This window comes from Falco punctatus (genome assembly GCF_963210335.1).
Source record: "Falco punctatus genome assembly, chromosome: 13".
NCBI lineage: Eukaryota > Metazoa > Chordata > Aves > Falconiformes > Falconidae > Falco > Falco punctatus.
Window position 1 is genome coordinate 6,089,162 of NC_137593.1, and position 19,867 is coordinate 6,109,028.

Sequence of the window (19,867 nt, forward strand, 5' to 3'; positions counted from 1 at the left end):
TGCTCAGCTGAACGAATACATCTCCTTTCCTGGGTAAAAACTCCCAGAAACAGGGCTTTAAAAGGAGCCCCAGGTTTTATTTCTTTAAACACTAAAATTAAGTAGTTTCTGATAGCATAGATCAACTACAAGCATATTTTACTCACAACAAAAGACAAATAAATCAAAGCTAGGAATATTTGGAGGGGAAAGCATGTCTTTACAATAATCACAGGTGGATTTTGTAGAAAAGCAGAAGTTTTCAGGCGGTGATGGTCCATGGAGACATCCTTCAGCCACTGCTCACTGCTGGGCAGCATCGCAGGGGACATATCCCGTCCCCCCGCGCTCATCCTGCCCAAACCTGCTGCTTTCCCGAGACCCTCCAGGCCAAGGGCATCGCGACTCAGAGCCCTGAAAAACCACTTACCCCCATGACCTGCTAATGGTTAACACCCCAGGTTTTATTTACCCAAACATAAAAGGCATGGCTGAATGTTGAAGTTTTGTGTTTTATTGTGGTTGGCACCAGAAATGCGTTTGCTCTATGCTACTTCCATATACACACTCTGTAGACAAGACTGCGTTAATATTGGTTTCTCATTATTTTTGTTTCAAATGACTCTTAAGATTTTAAAAAATACATCCACAAACTACCTTATGCTTAAACACAACGATTCCCTTCTACGTCATCACTGTACTCAAAACCCCACAATAAAAAAAATAAATAATCATCCAAAGCTGTGTATTTGTCACTTCAAGGGGGACAAAAACCCCCCAAACCAGTTATCAGTTTGCAACATAATAAAAAGCTCTGGGCTTTATTTTACTTATGTTTTAACCACAGTGAAAATATAAAGAGCTGGTGGCAATCAGTGCCTGTGATCGGAGTTGTACGGGGTTTTAGTTCCAGTATTGTGGTCTCACAGCCCTCCCTGCATTGTGCAGGGTGCTTAGCCAGGCACTGGGCAGGCTGCACCGGCTCAGTCGGAGGGTGCACAGTGGGTGAAGAGAGCATCCACAAAGCACCTCTTGCCTGTGCTCCTCCGGACACCGCATCCTGCCGGGGAGTCCCAGCGCAGGCAATCCCTGCCGGTACCAAACCGCGATGCCCTGCCCGTGTGGGTACCACTGCCATGCAGCCCTGCCCACGGGATGCTCCGGGAGAGGGTTTCCCATCCCGTCCCATCCCCGCCACCCCGCATCGCCTCTACCCTTGATAAAGATTCAAGTTGGACCAAGTCCTGTTGATTTAATCATTTTTTAATAAAGCCATCATTACTGAGTACACCAAGATTGCCAGTTAAGCTCTCTATATGTCGCTGGAGGTAACAGCGCTGTGATCGACAGCGGAACGAAAAAAAAAAAAAAAAAAAAAGAAACCAAACCAAAAAACAAACCCCAACTGAAACGAGGTAGGTTAAAACCAGCAACACAGACCTTGTTATGCGACACCCCAACACCACAGGCGGCCATGCTTGCAGCTACTGAGAAAGAAAACCCCAGATACGCACCGAAAACGGAAATCAACTGAGCAGAGTTTATAAGGACACGATTCAACCTGAACTAAACACACACACACGGTTCGGCACAGATGTTGTCTTCCACTGTATGTCGGGTAATTCCTAGGGAGCGGAGGGGGCGGAAAACAAGTAGAGATTCAGACCCTCGGCTGAAGAAACCACACATATATATATTGTTTTAAGCTCTTTACAAGCCCAATCCAGCAACGCGGGGGACGGGCAGCTCGTTTCATGGTCCCTGCCCCCACGCCGGCTGCCTCCACACGCCAGCGCCCGGCTCCGGGCTTGGGGGGGACCGAGCACCCACAGCTGGCGCCGGCTTCAGCATCGGGGTCCGGCGCCCGCGGCATCCCGGGAGCCATCTGCGGCCACAAATCCCGCCTCATGGGCGAGCGTGGGGCTCCTCCGACCGCTCCGCCGTCCTCTCCTCCTCCGATCCCCCCGTCCCGGTGCCCGTGGCCAAGCCCCGGGGCAGGCGGGCACCTCCGGAGCAACAACAAATGGCACCTCTGTCCCTATCAAGACACACCATTATGTGAAGATCCATATAGAAATATGGATTGACAGACTTGACAAAAATGGTAGCTGATTTTTATTAGTCTAAGGCTAGTAGTTTAGCCATTTAAAATTCATTTCCCAAAAGAGGGGAAAAAAACCTATTATTTTTTCTCTTCTTTAAAAATCCATTAAGCCGTTGCTGCCAAAAGCAACATGTAAATGTTGGTGAAGGCAAAAGATTTCTAAAATTACCCAGCTATATGGTTATGGCCTTCATCACAAAGATAAAAGGTACATTTATTGTGCTGTCTCTCACCAGATTTAATTGGTAACTTTACAACATACTATATATTTGATGCTAGCAGGCAGACAGAATTAAAAACAGACTTCTTGACACTGTTTTTTTCCCCGTTCTTACAAAGTAGGGGACAAAGAAAAAGTAAAATTGGAAAAAAAAAAAAAAAAAAAAAAAAGGAAAAAGGAAAACTCATAACCCACTATAACACAGCGTAATCAGGAGACCTCGGGGGGTCCAAGCGCGAAAGTCCATCCCTGCCCGCAGCCCCCGCCCTGGGGCTGTCGGTGCCGGGGGAGCGTGGGGAGCGGTGATCCTCGGCGCGCTCCGCATCTGCCTCTACAGTGTTAGTCCACATGTTTAAATGTCCTTTAAATTAGAAATAATGCCATGGCGGTGAGTGCCAAGTGCTCCTCTGTTACCAGTTCATCATGGAGTTTCTGTTGAGGGTCATGAAAAACACTTGGCTGCTTCCTCCAGATCTCACCGATGCAAAAAATACCTGTTCAAAAGCAAAAAAACCCACTTATTAATAACTTGTACAAGAAAAAGTTTGTTAATTGTCTCGGTGAGCGAGGCAAGCAGGAGCTGCCCCACAGCCCATGGTTCCCAACCCTCCCTCCCCGCTCCTTTTCTCCAGCCGACCGCAGGAATTTTACACAGACCTGCTGCCCAGTTCCCAGTTTTCTGTGGAGCTAAGGGTCCGGAGCAAACCCATGCCAGACTCGCATCAAATCGAACCGCTTATTGGTAAACACAGTAATAACACCTCCCTCTCCATCGTTATTAAAGAGAGGGAGGTTTGGGACACCTTGAAAGTAGCAAGTTTATCACATTATACTGCCACAGCGCCATTTATTACGCAGTATTAATGAGACTGCTGGCAGTGGTTTGCACCTTGCTGAATGTTAACCATTCGGGTCAACGTCTGCCTCGCTTTGCAATGGTTTTCTTCAGAACAGTTAGTCCTGGCACTTCAGCTGTTCTGCAAATTAAAGCTTGATAAAACTAAACTACTTTTCCTTCAATATGCTCAAAGCACAGAACCGTATCAGGACTCTCTACGAACAATACAGTTTTTGGTGCTTCTGCCAGGATCCACCAGCATTTGACCCCAATGGAAGTCTTAAAAAAAAATAAGTAAGTTATAATTTGCAAATATTGAAGGGGACAATCTGAAGCCCCTGTCCTTTTTAAACCAAAAATTATTCAATCTTCACATGACTTTCATCATTAACCATTTATCCAGAAACATCTGGTTTCAGTATTTCAAACCCACCGGTGATCAGTTGGTTTCAGTAGTTCAGAAAGACCAAGGTGGGTTTTTTTACAGTTTTCTTAGAAAAGGGAAAAAAAAATGAGCAAACCAGAAAAACAATTGTTAAAAAAACCCCAACAGTATAAAACCTGCAGAGTCAAGGACTCAAAAGTTAGGAAAAAAGCAAACTAGGGGTATTTAGGCAAGTAAAATTCACCTTCTTGGGCAGCTTCCCACGGTACACTCAATTGCAAGGGCAGGATACACTGTCCCTGCAGAGCTTCGTCCCAGCTCCATGCAACAGACAGGGCAACGCTCGACTAACGAGCAGCTCTCCAACAAACTGGTCACGGCCTCAAACCTTATTTATTCCATGTTATTAAACCCTGCTTTGTGGACAGGGCAATCAGTTTCTTCACGCGTTTTGCGCTCGTGCTCATTACTAAAGAACTCCCCGCTGCGTGGTCCTGATTTGTCTTGGTGAAACTTTGTGGATGAGGAAATACCCGTAGCAGAAACAGACCTCAGTGTTCAATCATCTCTTCCATGTGGATATTCCTCTTCCTGCAGCCATTTCTGCTTCCCTCATTCCCTGCACCCCTCGCCCAGCAGCAGCACGTGCGGCAGGGCTTGTCCACCTGCCAGCCGCATCCCCTGCGCAGTGCTGGTGACCCTCCAGAGCAGTATTTAACAGTACTGCCCACGGAAAAGATAGGGCTCCAAGGACAAAAAGAGTTCAAGATGCTTCAAAATGCATCTAAAAACGCATCAAAATATTTCTGTACCAAAGCTCAAATCAAGGTCACTCAATACATCCTTACCGCTAGCATTTCTCAGCTTCTACAGAGTTTACTTCGCAGCCTCAATAGTTAATGTCCAGATGCAAGACTTGGGAGAAAGTCAAGCCAAGTCAGCGCTGACCAAAGCTAGAGGTGGAAGAGATCTTGCAGATCTTCCCACCGCAGGCTGAAGGTCTGCATCCACTGGAGAGAATTAATTGGCAGTGGACTTCTGGGCACTGCTTATTAAACAGAACCTTCAGATTAATTATTATTAACCTCAAGATAAGCCAGACTTAAAGTCTAAAAGTAGCTTGCAGCTTAAAGCACGGATGCAAGCTTTGAGTGAACTTACCTTATCATTTCTTTCACATAGAAACTTTAACCTTTGAGCTCGCTTGTGCATAAATACTCCATCCAAATGTCCCGTCTCCACTGACCGGATTTCAATAGCTTTCTCTCCCCAGCCCATTATTTGATTGGAATGAATGTAGGCTGTCAAAAGAAGTGTTTGGTAGGTGTTACAATGCGCGTTGAGCTAAATATTATGCAACGGGCAGAAAAGATCTCATCAGCTGTTACTCAAAGCCTACGTAGATCAATGGCAGAGCTCCGCCTGGCCCGTGCCCCCAGGGTTAGTAGCCTTTACGGAGCACCTTTCATCCAGAAATTGCTGAATAATTTAAATGGAAAAAGCATCACTTCTTCCGATTTCTGTGGGTGAGGAGCTGGGCAGTGGCTTGCCTCTGTGGGTCGTGGAGCTGCTGAGCAACAGAGCCAGGAGAGCGACCCAAGTGGTGCTCCCAGCTCCGCACCCAGCCCCTCTCCCGCTCAATGCAGTATCCCACCAGGGCAACAGCTTATATTATCCTACACTTCAGATAAACCAGAGACCAAATTTTCAAGAACTCACTCGCTTTTATTATGGAGGACCAAAGTGCAGAAATATAGCCAACCGCAACTCATAGCTGGCTGAGAGGAATCTCCTTTGATAACCAAAAGCCCAAATGACTCCATCTCAGCATTCTCGACTCCTCATCTTTCTTGCCACTTGTATTCTAAGCAGGTGAAGAGGAAGGGTTGACCTACCCACGGAAGTAGGCATTTCTCCCCACTGGAGCACCACATCTTTAGTTATCCGTCCGTAGGTGTTCACATATACGCCTTCATCCTCATAGCACACAAGCATCTCCATCCCGTCTGTTTTAGGCAGGATGACAATGGCGTGAGGAGTAATATTGCCCTGAATCTGCAGTTAAAATAAACCCTAAAAGTCAGAATTACATTGAATGGAGGAAGAGGTAGGGGGAAGGGAGCACAACCTTAGAAAAACAAAACCCCAAACCAACCCGAGAACAAAGCCCTCCCTTCATTCACCAAACAGGCATTGGCTTCCACAGATAAGCTTGAAGGGGAATAAACTGTCATGTTTACCCTACCATCAAAGCTGTCTGATATGTCAAGGATAAACAGGTTGAGCAATTATAGAGAGATCACAACATATACGCCCCCAAGACTGATGGCTGACACTTGGCTGTAACACAAATAAGCAACTGCTCACTTGATGAATCCATCTCCTGATCAAATTAAGGCAAATAAACCCAGAATTTTACAGGTAGCCCTAGGGAGGAAATATTCCCATTTTTTAACAATCAGTCCCTAGCTCCATGGGCAGCTACAGAGACATTCCACCCGTGTCTGCCCTTCCATGGCTAAGACAACAAAACCATCCCCAACTGCTCCAGTGTTTCTCCCTACTCTTCTTGCCAGCTCTTGCAGGCGAGGCTCTGCTGCTCGGATCAGATTCAGCAGTTCCTGCATTCATTAGTGACATGGTTTCTTCTAGACCAGCTTCTCATGCTGCTTGGGCCAGCAGCACGGATGGAGCTCAAATAAGCCAATGAGAAAATCCTCATTTACAGTATTTTCTGTAGCACTGGTTCTCTCTTGAAACAGCTGATGGACTTGAGAGAGGTCCTGTGGTGAGTCCCTGCTGTCAGGGGGGGTGGGAGGTTTGAGAAGCAGGCTTACTGAGGTTCGGGCTACCCTGCGACATTCACCCGGGCAAACCGTGCTGCCTCAGCAGGATCAAGTGTTGGTGAGCACATCTGGGACACCACGGAATGGGACAGTGCACTGGGCATCCACCTCTGGGTGGGTCTATGTTGTTCAACAACCAAGAACCTGGTTTCACAGTATCTAGCCCTGCAGAGAGCTCCATTACTGCTCCACGCAGCGTATGACAGATTCCCTTCTCTGTGGGACATGGCAACCTTAAACCTGACTGCTCGGGCACGAGGACACGAACAGCCCGTGCGAATAACGAACATGAAGTACGTGATACCTCCGAGTCCTCTTTAAGTGAGTATCTGGCACTGGAGAATGTCATACCCATGGCAAGATGTCACCTGACTGGTCACCATTTCTGAGCCACCAAGAACCTGTCCAGACCTCGCTGGTGACCTACGTTAGTCATGCGGCAGCACTCCCCCATGTACTCACGTGAGATGGTATATAGATATCGTAAGAGTTCCCAGAATCTACATCAATCACATGGAAACCAGTGTGTGATCCAAAGATAACCTTCAGTCTCTGACCCTCTTCTACAGTGAGATCCACGAGCAATGGCTTGTGCTGGAGATCTGCAAAAGACTTTTATAATCCCTTCAGTGAGTCTCACGGAAAACCAACAAATCCCCGTAGCAGCAGCCTGATACGGTTTTGAAATCGTGTTTGCTTGACTGTGTTTCTCACTAAATGCGCGGTTATTTATATTCCTGTCTCTCTGTTCCTATGTCAGATGCCTCAGAGGGTACTACCCACTCGCTCCAGCCATCTCAGCAGATAAGCGCTCACCCTTGCCACACACAGCTCTTTCCCCCCAGGAGCCCGAGGCCAGCCTGAGGATTTGGTCTCCAAAGGAAGGCAACAGCTGGATCTCCCATGAGCGTGCACACAGCCAGCACACGGGGACCCCCATGCCGGCGCTGCCCCAGGTAGTGAGCGAAGTCCGCAGAGAGCTGCAGCTACCCACCTCCCCTCTGGGCAGGGACCACTGCTCTGGTCTGGGCAGCTGAAACGAGTCAGATTAGCAAAGACCTACTTTCCTCTGTCTGATCTAACCTGCTGGAGGCAGACTGGAACCAGCTCCCTGGCACGGATCGAGCCAGGACAGAGTGTCTCTCCATGGCTTCAGCACCCTGCAGGAGGGTGAAACACCCCCAGGGAGAGAAGAGGGCTCCTGGCTCTCTGTGCAAGGACCGCTCTGACTCTGACAGGGAAAATCAGTGGGTGGGATTTCCCACTTTCCCAGCAGATCCCTGCCTACGAGGCGAGGAAAGGATGCTCAGACCCCCCCCACAGACTGGAGAAGCAGCACCAGCAGCACTAACCAGCATCCTCACCAGAGCTGGATCCCAGGCCATTTGAGTGCTGCTGAGCTCTCCGTGTCACTGAGACCATTTATTCTGGCTTTTGTTCAGGAAAAGCAAATGTGACCTAGTACTGAATAAGCCCATTTGTGCTGGAAGGATGCAAAATGAGATTACTCAGCACGAACGTCTCCAGAAGGCATTGCCCCTTGTGACTTGTCTCTGCACAGAGCTTAGGATGAAAAGTGCTTTAAAGGACTAAGTACAAAATACCCGTTGGCAGGTTACAGAGGAGAAAGTTCTCACTGAAGGAAACTGAGGTAGATACAATGGGAAAGCAAAAGAGAGAAAGAGTGGGTCATTCTCCCAGACTTTCTGTCTTGAAACAGAATCCACATTGCAGAAGGGGAGAGTAACTTGCAAAGTAAAAATGGAAAATAATGCCAACCTGTTTTCATACTGTATGTGAAAAATTAGTCAGAGCTTTAAAAAAACCAAACAAACACCCAAACCACCATCAAAAACCCCAACTCAATTTTATTCATGGGCATTTGGTCAGCTTTCTGCAAACTTACCAAGTAAAGCCTGCCAGCACAAACTAATATTAATGTGTAAGTGTTAGCCACAAGCAGAACGTACCCCGTCCCTTCAGACAGAACGTATCCCATCTCTCACGCCTGCCAGGCACCCTGAGGAGCTCAGCTACGTAAGCAAGCAGCTTTTCAGCTCCACGTAGCACAGAAATCTTGTGTATTTACAATTACCGAGTGTATCTCGGTTAAAAGATAAGCATACCTTAAATGCCATAAACTTGTGATATGGTTTAGGAGCCCAAGCGTAGATCTCTACAGCGTTCTTTAAGGCAATCACCAAGAACTTGATCCTTTCATATTTCACTAAAATGAAAATAAAACTGTTTTTAAAAAACTTCACTGTCTTTCCAACAAGACTGAACAACTCATCTATGGGAACAGCTTCTCAGGCTGTCTCTCTGGTGGTTCTTGTTTGGTAAAGTGTCCGCCTGACACACAGAGATGAATTCCAAATCTATCTGTGGTTATGGTCTACCCATACTTTTAAAATAAATCGTCAGGTCAGATCTACAACTAGAGAACAAAAATGCACCTCTTCAGGCATTTTTTTTCAGAGAGGCCACTCACCAACTTTGTAGTGGATGCATCCCTCCAGGTCCCCGACCGTGATCCAGCCCTGCTTCTTCTCCACTTCAGGGTCGTTGTGTAAAATCCTGTTTCTCAGCCAGGAGAGATAGTACACGCGCAGCTTGTTCTTCTTTCCTGTCGGCAAAGGAAACCCCCCTGTCAGAGCAGAGCCTGTGCGCGCTGGGCATCTTTGAGATTTCAGTGCTTATTTTCACCCACAAGATGATAAAATTAAAGTTCGTTTCACAATGAAGGTGAAAACAGTAATTCAGCTGTTGTGCTGGGTTTTTTCCCTTGGGGAAAAAGCGTATGGAAAGCAGAGCCCAGACCTCTGTCCCCCAGATTGCAGGTGGGTACTGGAAGAGCCGGGCTCTTTCTTCGCACAGGCTGGAAATGCTCCTCTTTCTATAAATCAGTGTTCGTGGAGGAACAGTTGGGCACAGCGGGGCCACGACCCCAGCTCTCTTGCAACTCAGAGCTTACGCACCCGTGCAATACCTGGTTGCCTTCCTCCCTTCTCCTTCATGCAACACTGATTCCACCCTGGAGCTGAGACACGAGCTCCTCAGCCTGCAACAGAAACCGCTATTCGCCGAAAAGCCCGGTGCTGGGCTCTGCGAGGCTGAGGGGCTGCCAGAGCTCTGCACTCCTGCCTGCTCTCGGGGGGCTGTGATCTGGCTACAAACCTCCCTGGTGCTGCAAAGCCCCTGCTGCAGGGGCAGGGCACAGCTCGCACCCAGCCCACCGGGAGAGGACCCAAACCATAAACCAGGGGCTCTGTCTGCTCACAGGTTTTCCACAAGTTCCCAGGGCTTCTTCTCAGCACTGTCTTGGGGGCCAGTGCTCTCTGGGGAGCGCTCCCCCCACTCCACCTTCCAGCTGTACTAACCCCCTTACTCCCACAGCTGTACCCCCGGGAGCACAGGGAGCTGCAGGGCGAGGGAAATGGCGCGGCGGTTTTAAAGGGCTCCGTCTGAATGGAGGGAGCAGGGATCTGCAAGCAAATGCAGAGCGAGCCCAGGGGGGTGTTGAACAACGTGAAAACAGAAGGATGAGAACAAGCAGTTTCCCCAACAAGCATTTCTCTTGCTGTCCTCTGTGAGCTTTGCGGGGCGGGTATCATCAGTAGGAGAAAGCTCTGCCCCAGCTCCGCCATCCGCGTGCTTCACAGGGCTGCTCTGCAGGGAGGATGCTGGGTGCTCTCCCGGGAGACTGACTACAGAGTTTTTGCTTTTTTGCCAGAAAACACCCTGATTTGAGAGTTACAGAGCTCCCAGCTGGACCTGGGGACAGTGACAAGCCCGTGGCCCTCATAACGCTTGGGGCCCCCCAAGCACGGCCACAGTTCGAGGTGGAGCCCTGAGGCCAGGTTCACGGCTGCCCCGGCTAGAGCTGAACAGACCCAAAAGCAGAGCTCGCTGCCCCCTCAAGCTGTGCCTACCTGCCCTGCTGGGGCATCTGCCGGGACCCTGCACCTCCCCTTCCCCGCTAAAGGAGCATGGAGTGTTGCAGATGAAGTGGATCCAGCAGGTGATGGGAGCAAACTGCTCTTGGAGGCATTCTTGCAGGTCTAACGCCTTTGATTCTGGAATAAACCACCTCCAGCTCCCCTGGGAGCTTCCCTCTGACACTAGCGTGCGGGTTTTGTCCGAGCTGGAACTGCTCAAGGCACGGCTGAGAAGGTGACTGAGGAGGTGCGAGCATGAGAGGCATACCTGATATTGTCACGAGGACATTAAGGCCCTCGAGTACGTCCATCTGTTGAAATCGCCGTCTGTTGATAAGGTTGTAGACCTTCCCTTGCCCACTTCGATCCAGCAGCATCAGGCCGTTTTCCGTGCCCACCAGCAGATTCACACCTGAAGAGGAGAGCGCAATGGGCACCAGGAGCCACGGCTGTGCCCGCAGCCGACACCCGGAGCTGCCTCTGCTGCCGCCCAGAGAGCGACTGGTCCCAGCGTCGGCTGGATCCTCCCACCAAGGGTCACCCTTACAGCACAGGGACTTGAGGACATTGCCTTTGCCCGGGATGGAGAAGGGGCCAGCCAGCGGCAGGGGCTCGGGGAGCTCTGCCGGGAGCACGCCGAGGGCTCACCCCATAAAGCGGCACAGAGTATCTCCGAGTTGAAGCGCTTCTTGTATTTCCGGATCTCCGGGGTGTCACTGTGGGGACGGATGTTGGTGGGGTTAACGTTCACCACCGAGATCTTCCGGGCTTCGTTCAGCTTGGCCTGCTCCTGTCTGAGCAGCTCGCTGGTGAACAGGGCTTGCAAGGAAACACAACAAAACAGGGAGGTGTGATGGATTAACTCTCCTGTCACTTCTTTTTGGGGACAGGATGACCATACTTGCTCTAATTCCTGATAGGGGAAGGCACCACTACGTTACAAGCTACTAGCTGGGAGAGGGATCATCAGGGTTTTCTCGTGGGTTGGAACCAACGCCAAAGCTGCCGGCAGGTGATGCCTCCAGCCCTGCCTACCGTGCTGGGCAGCCTGCCTACATCCAGCCACTTTCAACAGCTCTGGAGCAACTGCCAGCTTTTTGGAGCGATTGCCACCTCCCGGTTCTGCCAGTAACATTTCTCCCAGCTGCACAGGTAGGTGGGGGGGTGGATTGCTGCTGCCCCAGGCTTTCTCCCTGACCTTTCTGGTGGCATTTCACTTGGTGGGGAGAAGAAGCACAAGGATGCTGACAAGAGCAATGTGCAGACAAGGGCAAGTGAAACGTGGAAGTTATCAGTGGGGTTATCCAGGCTCCACAACCCGGTTTCCATGAAGCCCTCCCCTCCTAAACCTGCCACATTGTCTCCTACCAGTAGCAGATGACTCTTCGTCCTCATCTTCATCTTCATCAGTAGGTGAGGTCTGATACACTCTGGTGTCCACAAATGGGGTAAAAGAGGCTTTGGTGCTACTTCCCATACCATACTGGAAAATAAACAGCGAAGAGAGAGAGCTCAGAGCACAGAAAAAACCAATCATTTTGTGCGTGTGTGTACATCTCAGAGTTTCTAATTGCGCAGGCACGGTGCCTGCCCCTGCGGTGCCCTTTCCGAGCCCTCTGTGAACATTTGCTCCTCCTTCCCCATAACTGATCAGGAAAAACATTACACTGGATTTGTGAGTGTCCATGAGCAACAGAAAGCGAGAGGAGCAGGACTCGGCTCTGCCCTCCTCGCAGGCAGAAGCACAGCCCAGCCATGAGACCGGTTAGCGGAGAAGCCGCAGGGCCAGAGGCAAAAGTCAGTGCAGGTAAAAACCAACTTGTCTGCATCTAACACACCTGCCTTAAAAAGCCCGCTCTGGGGGCCGGGCAGGCGAGGGTTTGCTTTTCCCACTTGCCCACCGTGCAGCCAAGGTTGGCAGGACGCTGGGAGCCCCGGGAAGGCAGCTGACAGGCACCCATGACCCACCAGAGTAATTCAGGGAGCTGGGAAAGGTGGGACCGTTGCTTTCCTTGTGCCAAAGCCAGACGCTAACTAGCACAGTCCAAGCAAAGATTTTATTCCAACAAGTCGTGGAAATCTGTTTTAGGACCTGTAAAGCAGGAGAGCTCATGCAGCCATAATATCGCTCTGCTTTTACTGCCTGTTATCTAGGAGTTTGTTGGGCTAAGCCCAAAATATCGGTGCCCCTGGGAAAGTAGGAAAAGTCAGCTCTTTAGGAAAAGGAAAACACCTGTTTTTCATTCTGCTAGGCTGTTATCGCTGATCTTCACACCTACTGCTGAGACAGGACCCAGCAACGCTCGACTACGTCTGGCTGCTCCAGTTTTGGGAGGATCTTTAAGCGGTGGAGGTGGGGAAGGCTCGGGGTGAGCTGTGCAGTGCTTTGGGGAGAGCATTTGAACAGGGGGTGCCTGAGGATGCCTGGGATACTCAGGCTCATCAGAGGGCATCCCTGACATCGCTGCATCCCCTGCACCCCCTGGTCTGGTCTTCAGCACACCTCACGGGGCTAACACGTACGGTTGCTTGCCATTTCAGTGAAGTGTTTTAAATTGTCTGCAGCATCTCAGGTGGGACTGCAGACAGGGCCACTTCTAAGGTGCCAAAACTTAACCTGAAGGTATTCGCAGGGAACATCAGGGCCAACACTTTGCCAAGGGCATTTGGGGAGGAACAAACCGCAACATCGCGTTGCTTTCTTTTTAAAGCCATTGCTTTGTTAAGGCAGAAAATGAGGTTAAGACCTTCTCCCAGGCAAAAGGAAATCCTTGCCTTGAGAGCTGAAGTGATGTGATTTTCCCCACTTGTCAAGAAGCTTATTTTTCCTGCTCCAGTATTCACCCAGGCTGTGCTCTATGTATGAGCTCCGTTAAGAGCTGTAACAGCAGCAAACCCCAAGTCACGCTGCAGCAGCAGCACTGCTTACGTTTTTCTTCCTCAGGACATCTTCCTTCCCTGAAATAAATCTTCCTCAGCTTCCATGTCACCGAGCCACCAGAGCCCAGGCTGCTCCCCATGCACATCACTGCCGCAGCCCCGGTGCTGACAAGTGCCCCGGGAAGGTGTGCCACAGGGAATGCCACCACCCCGGCACATCCGTACCCAAACGGGGCTGGGCTCGGACCTGTCCTCCAGCGGGCCACAAAAAGATTTAGGGGCAAAAAAACCATCGGTTGTGGGAGCACCCTTGTGGCTTGGGACTTTCCAAGCAATCTGGAGCTGGCATCCATGGGTGAGCAGGCATCCATGCCCTGCGCCTGCCAAAACCACGCTGCACATCCCGCCTCCCTCCTGTCTCTATTCCCCTGACAGCCCACCGGTTTCCATAGAAACGGGATGGATTTCCAAAAAGTACATGGTAACCGAGACCCATGGAAGGAGTTAACAGCCTGCGGCAGGGACGGCTGCAGGAACAGACACCCGTTTACATACACAGTATGGCCATATTTGTGTGCGCATGTCAGATACACTTGCTACTTTGTGCTTCTTTCATACCCAAGAAACAACACATTTTTTTCCCTGTGCTGGATGTCTTTTCCATAAAACACCAACAATTCAAGAAAGCGAAAAATTTTAGCATTTACAGGGATGCTTTCCAGCTGCGAGCCAGGCGCTTTCCGACAAATGAATTACAAAGAGACCCCTCATCCCAATGCACCGAGCAGTTCTTTTCTTTGCTCAGATTTAGCTATTCTCCTAAGAAGCTGGCATTTTAATAACTTCCAAGTCTGTTATTTAAATATTAAGGCCTCATCTTCCCTCAGGTCCTGTTCAACTGCCTATAAACCTCCACGGTGGCTTACAGACAGCATCAAGCTGCAGGGTGAGGTTGTGCTTGCTCTCTTCCTTTTGCTCGCAGCACCATGAGTCACCTGGAAGCCTGCGAACTAAATCCCCAAGTTTCCACTTACACCCACTCCCGGCTCAGCCCTAAAAATGCAGTTTTAGAAATGGAAAAGATCTTCTTGGTTGGTATTCTAAAAATGCATTTATTTAAAGCCAACCCTTGCCTGCATTTAAGCAGTCCCAGGATGACCGTGGAAGGTGTCACTTCGAGGATCAACTCGCTCATCGCCGCTTTTAAAGGCAACGAGGAAATGGGTAAAACCTTGAGGTCAAGTCACGCACCATCTGTTCTTACGTTTTATCAATGCCCAATTCCAAGCAATTTCTATTTTTATACTGGTAGTAAAAGTACACCATAAAATGAGTACACCCTTTCTATGAAAGAGAATACGATGACAGAAGTTTTGATCTACAACCAACAAAATGACAAGAAAAAACTAAATTAAATAGTTTGTTTAGCACCAAATGGCTTGACTTCTCGTGGGGAAACAGAGAACCGTGCCTGGTTCCCATAGCTGGTGATGGTAAGCAGGACACAACAATTGTCTTATTTCTAAGACTTTTTACACCTTATACAATGTTAATGTTCTATCATGTCCCTGTAAAACCGCTACCAGGAGGGAATACTTTGCCATGGCAGGAAACACACAATTTTAAAGATGTGCAGATTTTTTTCTAGTCTGAAGAACCATCCAGAATTCTGTTGGCTTTGTTTCTTGCTAACCTTCTGAGTCACATCAAGTATCAGGGATTGCACAGGTGGAAGTTGGGCCCGGCTGAAATCAATGGCATCGCTGGCTCTCATAACTGCCTTGTATTTTCAAGTACGAAAAAAAGATGGGGCTTTCACATCATTTAGCAGCGTTCAAGCCATCGCCACCGAAATTCCAGCTGGTGGGCATGACAGGAGACCTAATATAGACCCATACAACAATAAGCCACCAGATTCCCTTGCATCTCCACTACACTCATCCACGAGGACCAGAAACAGAGACAGAGACAAGAAAGCCAGGGAGGAAAGCAGGAAAACCCCTTTCACGGGGCAGAGATGTTAATACTTGTTTAAAGCGATGCAAAGGAGAAAAGAGGAGCCCCCCACCACCTACTTCAGGCACCGAGTCCATGTCCTGCGCATGCGTGGAGACTCGCCCCAGGGCCTCGGTCGGCGTGCCTGCAGGCGAGTGGCTTTGCTGCACCAGGTCAGGCAGATTGATGTGACCTGCAAAGCCATTGCTGGCTGTGTGGCCAGAACGCTTTTTTTCACCAGAGGTCTGCAGAGACACAAGGCATGAGGAAGAAAGAGAAGGGGGGGGGGAGGGGGAAGAGAAAAAGAAGAGAAAAAAAATCCAAACAAAACCAAGTCGTTGCCAGTCCCCCAGTTCCCAGAGCAAGCACAGGAGAAGGACCCTCTCTCTTTCCATCCCCATGCAATCGGGCAAGCAGCAAACCATCCCCCCACCCCAGGAGAAATAAAGACAGGATTAATCACAAAGTCAATGCAGAGTAATTAGCCACATTACAGCGAGAGAAGCCTGATCACTGTCGTTTTGAGACAAGGAACGTAGGACAGATTCCGCTCTTGCCACCATGGGTGCAAACCCCATGGCCAGCTTTCTTCCCACATGACTACTGGCCACCAGTGATGGCAGAATCTGACTCCTTGATCAGCGTTAGCCTGAAGAGCTTTGCACAGCTACGCCAGTGAGTAGCCTGACTGCAAATGCCAACACAGCCCCATTGCATGTTTCTGTAACCCAAACCAGCAGTGAACAGCGGCAGCATCGGCAGGACGTTGGCAGCACAACTGGCATCTCGCTCTGTGCACAAGGTTCCCGGGGCTTCCCCGGGGCTCCCTTCCACCCCATCCCCACCTCGTGCAAGGCAAGTGCTGGGAAGCTTCTCCCTTCCCCACTTACCATTTTGAGATTTTTGCCATTTTGATGAATCTCACCTACCTGGAGCACATCGATGAGGCTGTCACAGAGACTTGCCCATTAGTGGAAAACTCCCTCTGAACAGGCTCACCAAAGTCTCTGACCAGTCCTGACAAGATCTATCTTTTGACTGCTCGCTACCATCACCCTCAACCACCTTGCCATCCCGCCAAAGAGCAAAAAGCCCTTTGCCAAAGCCCGCTGACCTCAGTGGGACTGTCCCCTGATGGCCACAGCGGTGGTGGGGAGCGGACAGCGAGCACCCAGCACAAGGCTGCACTGGGGGTTTCTTATCGTGCTCCCTCCTCCCGAAGGCACCTCCCAGCTGCTTGTCTTGCCCGTGGCTTTTAAACCCTTCTGGTTTTCTCATACGGCCTTGCTGGCACAACATGTGTTTTACAGTAGTGCTGCTTAACACCAAGCTGCTTTCAGAAACGGCTGCCTGTTACAGCAGCGACTCGTTTTCCCAGTCAGCCGCATCAGCCTCCCTGCTACAAGGATGCTCCGAGGGCTGCCCAGGCTGCGGGGGTCCCGGCTGCAATCAGCTCCACGCCAGTGAGGGGTGAGGTGAGCTGTGTGTTGCTGCCCACCTCCAAAACTCGTGGAGAAAGGCAGCAAATGTGCTGCAACTTCTTTTGCTAACTACTCCTCCTCTCTCAAAGTTGCGTTCATTTTTTTCCCCTTCATATGTGAACATTTTACACAAACTGAATTAAGACTTACCATGCTGCTCAAGTCTAGTTTGCATTTGACCTGAACATTCCTCCTTTATGACTGCTCACTCCAAACTCCCCTCCCTCCTCCTCCTCTCCCATCCACTGCCTTTACATGCCGCCAGGACAGTGACTCCCCTATTTTACTGACTGCCCTGCCAGAGCCCCCTGCACCTAACCAGGAGACCCGCTACCCGCCTGCGCCTCCAGCAGCATCACCAGCCCATTCCAGCAACTGCGAAACCGAGAAACATGGGGGAGATGTTCCACAGCCAACTGAACGCGCCTGCTCTGCCTCACCCAGGACTGCTCCCACCGCAGCCTTACCTCTGCAGCGCTGGAGTGCGGGACGGGGGCTCGCATCCGCGGGGGATGCCCCGTGTCCCCGCAGCCGGCTCGCTGGGTGAGCACAGGACCTGGTAAAAGCCTCCAAATGCTCTACAAACACCTCACGCCTCTGACAGTGACATGGTGGAAAAGGTTGGGAAGAAGAGGGGAAACTTTGGGCCAGGTTCCAAGTGTATTAACTAAATGCCATAAACTGAAGATAACTTCTGTCACCTGGAGCTACTGTGGGATTATGGTAGAGTCATTTGTATCAGCATCCTCCCTGCCGTGCCCTGGCATTACTATTCACTGCTGTTTGTAGTTCTGAGAAACATTTGCACTTGTCACATTTGCTCCGAGTGTAAATTGTATTAACGAGAGCGCTAACGAGCACAATTTACTCAGTCATTTTGTGTTCCGGACACACAGCACTGTTAGTTTTTGTGCTTACATGGGCAAAACCTCCTGAAGATGCTCCATGGAAATATTTGTTTTACAACTTACCTCCCTCACCATTAAAGTCCCTTCCCTTGAAATATTGCTAAACGTATCTGCGTGGGAAGTCTCTAGCCCGTGGGTTGTCACCATTCCCAGGTTGTACGGCTCATTGCTTCCAGGAATTCCTGTTGGTCTGGGGACAGAATGGAGCAACATTAATGTTGATTATTTCCTTTGCTAAGCTACACGGAAAAGCCTCCAATACAGTATTATTTCAGTAAGGGTAAGGCTTTGTATCTCACAGGAAAAAAAAAAAAGAAAATAAATCCACTTAAATGTACGGAGAAATTATGTATGTTGCCAGAAATACAGGACCGGGGTCAGGTTGATCCACTGCAGATACAGCACAGAGACCAACCTGAAAGGCCTTTCACATCCCAAGGTATCCCGAGAGGAGCACTGACAAACAGGGAACGAGGAGCTGCAGTCCCGCTCTACCTTACATCATTTTTTCTGCTTAAGAAAGTTTAATAATTCACTCCCTTTATTCCCCATCTCAAGCCCTGAACAGGGAACAGTACATAAGAGCATCTGATGACAAAAGATGACCAGGGAGGGGATGGGGTCTGGAGGAGGCGCAGGCAGGAGTACAAGTTGTCTCCTGTAGCTCTCCGCTGTCTTCCAGCTGAAAACGGAGCCCTGACCCGTGATGCTGCCTTTGAGTTTATTTCTGGGCTCCTGTCTCAAGAGAGAGGCTGGAATTTATTCTCACACACATTAAATTTTAGGAGTGCCTGAGAGCGGCTGTCACAGGTGGTGAGCAGCCACCGTTACTTTACTATGGCTCTTGGCAGACCAGCTGCTTAAATATAATTCCAACAAAACCAAACGCAAATGGCAAAGTGCCTCTGGATTACCCAGCCCTGCCCACGCGCTGGAGAATGCCAAGGGTGGTTATGAAGATGTTGCTGATGAGACCCGTTACTTTGCATCCAAAAGCCATACAGACCGGTTGCTTTCCACCAGGATGAAGCAATCCACCCTTTAGCACGTCACCCCCGTGCCCACCCACCTGTCGATGCCCTGAGGCTCCCGAGAGAGCCGGGCAGTGTGAAAAGCCAAAGCAAGCCTGCGTTGATCAAGGGGGTTACAGGTCCAACGGAAGATGTGAGCCCCAGGGACCCTAAGGAGGGACTGGCTCGATGACGGATCCTCACCTACATCCTATCAAACGATGGGACAGGCATCACCAAAGCGCTCCAAACAGCGCGCTGTACTTCTGCCGCACCTTTCATGTGAGGAGCTCACACCTGCCTACCATCGCTTTTCAACACCGCCCATCTGACTGCTGCATATTCACAGCCACCCTTCTGTCTCCTGACTTTCTCCAACCAATTCCAAGAGCTCTCATTCTTCTGCTGCTGCTGCTGGAAGGAAGCTCTGGCCCAGGAGCCTGGCACTCTGTAACGTGGACCCCCTAGCTCTCCTTGCCTGCCGCTCCATGCCCCACCACGATGAAGCCAGATACACCTGTATCCACTCATCACTCGTTTAGCAGGAAGAATGGCAATGAACTGACTAAAATGCAAATAATCCCTCAAAGCCTTCTCACAACTCCCCTGTGAATTCAAAGGGGCAGGAGCCAGGCCCCACGGCCAGGCAGAGCCCCCCGAGTGCCCGTGCGGTGCTGGTGCTGCAGAGCACGGGGTGGGGAGCCCGAGCAGGGATGCTCCGCGGGCGAGCTCGGCGTGGTGGCAGCTGTTTTGTGCCTGTTGAAGCTATGCTGCCCCCCTCCCTCATCCAGAGATACTCAACAGCACATATGTCCCATGACCTGTAATGGGGACACTCCAGTACAACCTGATGACTTTGTTTCAATGTTTTAGCCCAGCACATTTTGCTGCCTGCACAGTGACTGCGCTAGGACAAAAACAGAATAGAAAGATTCAGAATTTTTCTAATCCTGGCTCTACCAGTTGGCATTGGGCAGGCCACCAGGTACTGTATGTCAGCACAGCTCAATTTGGGGCAAGACCAGGCTCAAGAGCAGGCAGAGCTTCAGCACGCCAACCCCGCGGGCAGGACTCAAGGTGTGGATGAGGTCAGGCACGTCCACCCCGGCCAAACACCCGCCTTGCTCACCAGCAGGACCAGGTCCATCAGCCTGGAGTCCAAGTTCACTGAATGTGCAGTGGAAATAGTTCAGTTTTGCCCATTAAATATCTCTAGTTTGGACCAGGAAAAAGGCTCATCTGAGTACATTCTCCCTTGCAACCATGACACTGTTCCCAACGCC

At 50.2% G+C, this 19,867-nt stretch overlaps 1 protein-coding gene across 4 annotated transcripts in view; it reads right to left on the reverse strand.

Annotated features, from left to right (window-relative positions):
- Nucleotides 1-1,226: 1,226 nt before the first annotated feature.
- Nucleotides 1,227-19,867, reverse strand: part of TNIK (TRAF2 and NCK interacting kinase) — a 162,972-nt gene continuing 144,331 nt past the window's right edge. For 3 of the 4 annotated variants that reach the window (XM_080410541.1, XM_080410538.1, XM_080410539.1), the window contains 11 exons: nt 17,638-17,764; nt 15,266-15,430; nt 11,679-11,793; nt 10,959-11,129; nt 10,579-10,722; nt 8,864-8,998; nt 8,499-8,599; nt 6,835-6,984; nt 5,422-5,581; nt 4,688-4,827; nt 1,227-2,797 (listed from right to left, as the gene is read on the reverse strand). In XM_080410541.1, the coding sequence (XP_080266667.1) occupies nt 2,714-2,797; nt 4,688-4,827; nt 5,422-5,581; nt 6,835-6,984; nt 8,499-8,599; nt 8,864-8,998; nt 10,579-10,722; nt 10,959-11,129; nt 11,679-11,793; nt 15,266-15,430; nt 17,638-17,764 (1,492 nt within the window). In that variant the 3' untranslated portion in view covers nt 1,227-2,713. The remainder of the gene's footprint in view (nt 2,798-4,687; nt 4,828-5,421; nt 5,582-6,834; nt 6,985-8,498; nt 8,600-8,863; nt 8,999-10,578; nt 10,723-10,958; nt 11,130-11,678; nt 11,794-15,265; nt 15,431-17,637; nt 17,765-19,867) is intronic. The other variant, XM_080410540.1, reaches the window with a different exon arrangement.